Source organism: Labeo rohita, unplaced genomic scaffold (genome assembly GCF_022985175.1).
Source record: "Labeo rohita strain BAU-BD-2019 unplaced genomic scaffold, IGBB_LRoh.1.0 scaffold_1267, whole genome shotgun sequence".
NCBI classification, from domain to species: domain Eukaryota; kingdom Metazoa; phylum Chordata; class Actinopteri; order Cypriniformes; family Cyprinidae; genus Labeo; species Labeo rohita.
This window is the reverse complement of record NW_026127414.1, coordinates 9,993-15,775: the sequence shown is the minus strand read 5'-3', so window position 1 is coordinate 15,775 and position 5,783 is coordinate 9,993. Positions and strand designations below refer to the sequence as shown.

At 36.8% G+C, this 5,783-nt stretch overlaps 1 protein-coding gene across 1 annotated transcript; it reads right to left on the bottom strand.

Annotated features, from left to right (window-relative positions):
* Positions 1–2,602: 2,602 nt before the first annotated feature.
* Positions 2,603–5,481, bottom strand: LOC127157938 (uncharacterized). The gene is made up of 2 exons (XM_051101108.1): positions 5,404–5,481; positions 2,603–3,388 (listed from the first exon to the last, which is right to left on the bottom strand). Exon 2 carries the CDS (start codon positions 3,336–3,338, stop codon positions 2,967–2,969), a length of 372 nt encoding a protein of 123 aa, XP_050957065.1. The 5' UTR covers positions 3,339–3,388; positions 5,404–5,481; the 3' UTR covers positions 2,603–2,966.
* Between the last annotated feature and the right edge of the window lie 302 nt (positions 5,482–5,783).

Here is a 5,783-nt window from a genome sequence, read left to right as displayed (position 1 = left end):
AGATCGCTCCCTCATCAAGGAAGCCCACCAAACCCTATTTGGCCAACCCATTTAACGCCAGCCCACTCCTGTCCACTTGATCTCTAGCCACCCCTTCTAATTTCCCTTCCACAACGACTCATCCCTGCTTCAACATCCCCTCAGCGTCCCTCTCGCCTCCTTCCCCACACTGCCACAGCTGTGCTCGCCTCCGCCGGAGCCCCTTGCTTACCTCCCTAATGCCGCAGCTCGGAGCCCTCTCCCGGACAGCACGCCAAATACGCTTAACTTTTACGCTGTTTATTATATGTAAGCGCAAACTCGTGAAGTGACGTTTTATTAACAAATTTCGGGAGAAGCTCGCACAGATAATTAACACGGCCAATTCACCATTAGCAATCACACTCCCTTTCCAAGCACCACAAGAGAATCCCTTTAAATAGCCAAGCAGTCCTACCTTCATTTATCTCTAGTTTTTCAGCATCCCTCCACCTCCCCGTCTCCTCACCTTCAGCTTGGGGGGAGCGCTTATTGGGTTCGGGCCAAATGCCGAGCTCGGACCCCTCTCCCTGGGCAGGGGGAGTGCCCTGGGCTCGGGAATGATTACCGAGCTCGGAGCCCTCTCCCGGACAGCACGCCAAATACGCTTAACTTTTACGCTGTTTATTATATGTAAGCACAAACTCGTGAATTGGTAATTTATTCTCATGTGGTGTGTTTATAAGGCTTTGGGAGACATTGCAAGACATGATGGTGTGTGAAGATCTGAAGTAGTGGAGGCCAACTGTTATTAACCACCACTACTGGACTGCAGCTTCCACTCCTATTGGAGATGCAGATGTGATGGAGGCCAAGTGGAAAAGCTTGGTCAGCAATGAATGATAGTGGAATACTGCAGGTCACCAAAGGCTCTAAGACAGGGGTGCTCAATCCTGCTCCTGGAGATCTACCTTCCTACAGAGTTTAGTTCCAACCCTGACCAAACACACCTGTCTGTAATTATCAAGTGCTCCTTCAGATCCTAATTAGTTGGTTCAGGTGTGTTCGATGAGGGTTGGAGCTGAACTCTGCAGGAAGGTAGATCTCCAGGAGCAGGACTGAGCACCCCTGCTCTACGAGAACGCAGCACTGTCTTGTCTTCCACTACACCTGCTCCCCGTTCCAGATCCCTCTTAATATATATTAATATATAAACTGTTAATATATATATTAACAGTTGCAATGTTGTGTTTTGAGTTAGGTATCAACAGTGCTATGAAAGAATATTTATGACTTAGTGCTGTATAAATAAAACTGAATTGAATTAACCATAAATGCAAATCTGCTTGATATATACAGTATGTGATGTAAACTTCATAAACAAGTTTTTATACAATAAGACAATTTGTGATTGTGATTATTGTTTATTGATTGTCACCAAAACGGGGCCATTCAAAACCTTTATAAATTCACTCTTCCACTCTTCCTCTGTAAGCTGACACAACACATGAAGGAAAGGGTTTCCCACACAAGAATATAATGAAACACAAACGTGTTTATCTCCCTCTCTCTCTTTCCTGCTTTGATGAGAAACCGCTATATCACGTAATGTTAGTGTCGGATATTAACGAGTTTGACATGCTTGATTAACGATTATTAGTTTCTGTTACGGGTAAGTAGTATCAATACTCGTAGATGACCAATATTAGCTTTGCTTTAGCCTGATTACATATTGTTTGCTAACGTGTGTAACGTTATATCTAAGCTAACACTGGTCTCTCACCAAAACATCTTCCCTGTTCTCCTCACACCACAACTCAATTCGTCTCATCTCAATTCGTTTACCTTGTTTACATCCCTCTTGTTACGTCACTTCCGGTTTTGGCAGTTTTCAGATGCGGAACTAAAATTCTCTCACAAAAACGATTCCAGAAGCCTTAATATCGTATTTTAAAGTATAGTTTCAAGAAAATCTAGTTCCTACATTATTTTTCTATACATCAACTCACTGGGGTCGCTAACCTACAATATGCACTTTAAAGTCAGTCTGGTTTGTAATGAGTGAAGCTGGTGATGATAATTGTGGAGTTGTTTAATCAGATTTTGAGAGATTTAACATCTTTTATTTCAGTTGATTTCATCAGTGGCTGAAGTCAGTTGTAATTCTTGTGCTTCTCGTTTCTTCAGTGATTCTGCTTGTTAACAGCAGGTGTTTCATCACTAATGCACAATCATCATTTAATTGATCTCTTAATTATCTCATTAACTTTAACTCTCCTTCAGTGTTAATGTAACTCTATTTAAAGAGGGACCAAATGTTCTCTGAATAGAGTGAATTTCACTTCACGAGTTCACTTAGATTCAAGACCCGAGCGGGTTCGGGTCCAAAGTATCTACAAGTGCCTCGGATACTGGTCGAGTTCGAGACTGGCACCGGGTCTTGGGTAAGACAAGTTTACAGTGGTTTGTTTTGAGCATCATACCATTAATGACTGCAGACAGACCTGCTCAAATGCCTCTAAACAGATTATATAACTTTTAAGATTAGGGTCGAATTCATTGTTTTAAATTCAGAAACACATACTGTTCATCAGTTGTTAGCTGGATTACAAAACGTCTAAATGCTTCTGGTGTATGTCAATTTTTAGTTGTTATTCTCGCTCTTCTAAAGAATTCTATTCAGAGCAGAAAAAAATCTTTTGGATGTTTGTCAGCAGGCATCTGAGAGTTTAACTAATCTTTTATTATTAAGATTAATGTAAAATCACATGACAAAACAATCTCTGAATCAGCTCTGCCTTGGTTATTTGCATAAACCTGTTACCCTCAGTTGACCATTAAAATCACTTCACTGGGACACAGTACAGACAGATTTAGAGCTCTAGTGGGTGAGCAGCAAGATCACCTCCCTTCTTTTCTTTATACAGTGATTTTAAATTATGAAATTAATTTAAATGATTTCATAGCCAAGTTTCACTACAGCAAATAGTTGAGGAACTAGATGACACTCACACAGCAGGTCCATCACTGAGTCCAGGGTGCTCATTCATGGAGTTGTTACTCTTCATAGACACACTGCTGAATCCTGAAGATGTTGTACTCTGAGTGTCAACATCACTGAGACCAGGGTGCTCATTCATGGAGTTGTTACTCTTCATAGACACACTGCTGGATCCTGAAGATGTTGTACTCTGAGTGTCAACATCACTGAGACCAGGGTGCTCATTCATGGAGTTGTTACTCTTCATAGACACACTGCTGAATCCTGAAGATGTTGTACTCTGAGTGTCAACATCACTGAGACCAGGGGGCTCTCTGTGTCTACAGTGTCTCTGAGTGTCAGCAGAAGTCTCCTGCTCTTTGTCCTTATACACACTCATTTTACAGCCTCTCGTTTCTGCTTCCTAGACGATAGATTTGTATTTTAGGCCTGTATGTAGAAACAGAGAACATACACTGAAATTTGATACAATTGAGTTACAGTTCTTGCTGGTGACCAGAAGTGAGAACAGTGACTGAAGTGTCTGACAATATTAAAATGTTAACCTTGATAAGACAGTAAGTCTGGCTACATCCAAAATTGCATAATTTCCTACTATATATCTAAGCTAATCGACATAGCCTTTATAATACTATAAAAAAAGTATGACTTCATCCTCATTCTGTGATATGAAACCATGGCTGAGCACAAAAAGTTTGACTCGACTATGTTATGAAGTTTATTTGGAGAAAAAGCATGTCCATAAATGATATCTTTGTTGGACAATGGGTTTGTGAACAGGCTCATACACATGCAAAACTGAAACCAAAAACCTGATACTCCGTCAAATTAGATCTGTGCATTACGTTTTTGAGTGTATATGCAAATTAATACTCCTGCCACATCTATGTAATGTTTTTGTTGTTTTGTTCTTTTGTTTTTAATTAAATTTCATGTTTTTATATTGGTACTTTAAATAAATATGTTTCAAATGTTTCTTTTATGTTGATTCAGTAAAAAGCATTAAGATGCCACTACTTTCTAGATGATAGAAAATAATGTTCATTTTTCAGTAATCATCAATAAGGTTCAATGTTTTATTATGAGATTTTTATACGTTTCTCAGATTATTTTAGTTCTATTTTACAGTTTAAACTGTTGGTTTTCACTGCCTTTACTTGGTTTATTTTGAATTTGATATGACCAGTATATCTAACATTAAATGCCCATATTCTATCATTAAGTTTTATTTTTAACAACATGACATGAAAGAAATAATATTATCACATAATACAGGTAAATGGGAAACACTTTACAATTAACAACTACATTGGTTAAAATGAATATAAACAAACACTGTTCACAGCATTTCTTAATCTTAGTCAATATAATACTTATAAATATATACAAGATTGTAAATGTTCTCATTGGTTCATAATGTTTGAACAAAAAAAATATTGTGTTTTTAACCATTAACACTAAATATGATTTATGTTTTAAATTATTTCGTATTATACATCATGATACTTAATACATTTCTCGCTTGTACATATTGAAACACACCTTATTTAGGTAAACAGATTTAAAGGAATTATTGAGCCTGTATATAAAAAATAAATAAAATAAAATAAAATAAAATAAAATAAAATAAAATAAAATAAAATAAAATAAAATAAAATAAAAATAACGGTGTGCTCCTAAATACTAGGTCTATTCTGGGTGTTTTACAGTTGTTACATGTCTTTATATCAAACAGTCGTTTAGTTTAATGAAATTAGAATACACACATTGACACTACTCATTTTTTTTAAATACTATATTTTATGTATCTGCATCCACTTTCTGACTATTCATAATAATTCATAATGATTTCAGACCCAGTAACCACCCCCCAAATTATTAAATATTAAAGTATTAAAGTATATAAGTATATAAAATTTAAAAACAAACATTCAGTACTTTTTACTTTTAAGTACATAAAAATCAAATACTTTTGTACTTTTACTTGAGTAAAATTGAAAAGGAGTACTTAATACTTTTACTGGAATATAATGTTTTAATAGGGTATAAAAATTATACCCTAAAAGCGAATGTCTGTGCTTTTACTCAAGTAGGCCCTGCAGAATTTGTGATGTTCGTCCACCACTACTTCCAAGTTGGTTTGTGTGAGTAATAGAAATATAACATTTGCGCTAGTGTCAAATAAATGTCTAATATTTTTAATACTAATATAAAACTAAGTTAACTGCAGTGTTGAACTTTAGTTGTGTTTGATTAGGATTAGAGACTGAGAATGTGCGTCAGTAGGAAGTAGAGCCACTACAGGCCTAGAGTTGCAAACTGTCCTAACCGCGCTGCTCTTTTAGTCAGAAGAATAACAAAACATCTTTGACGTGTTTGTGTTCGACAAACTATTTAGACGCAAAATGTGATAGCACTGCTGAGAAAAGTTTTAACGAACCTACCGTAACGTGAATACATCGTTGATTTCGAATCATCAGACATGGCGTCATGTTACCTTTTGTGATCGCTTTCGATTTCACTTTGTAGCTGCAGCCTGGAGCAATGGGCGTGTCGAAAGATACAGGTGTGCTGAAAAGTCTTCACAATTGGTTGCGAGTTTCCCGTTTAATATAAAGGCAGGTTGTTTTCTCAAACGCTATTGATCTCTTTAATCTGTTTAAGCAATAAACCCAACGTAATTCTATAAGCCCAGATCCCATTCTTTTACTGTAAAAATAGCGATCATGATATTAAAAATATTACTTTCGAATGTACCTTCAGAATTTCATTTTGTATGGCCACAGGTTACTGACGTCTTTACAACAGCGTCTTTGCAAAGGTC

Coding starts and splice junctions, on each gene's coding strand:
- LOC127157938 (XM_051101108.1), bottom strand. CDS start 3,338: ATGAGTGTGTATAAGGACAAAGAGCAGGAGACTTCTGCTGACACTCAG.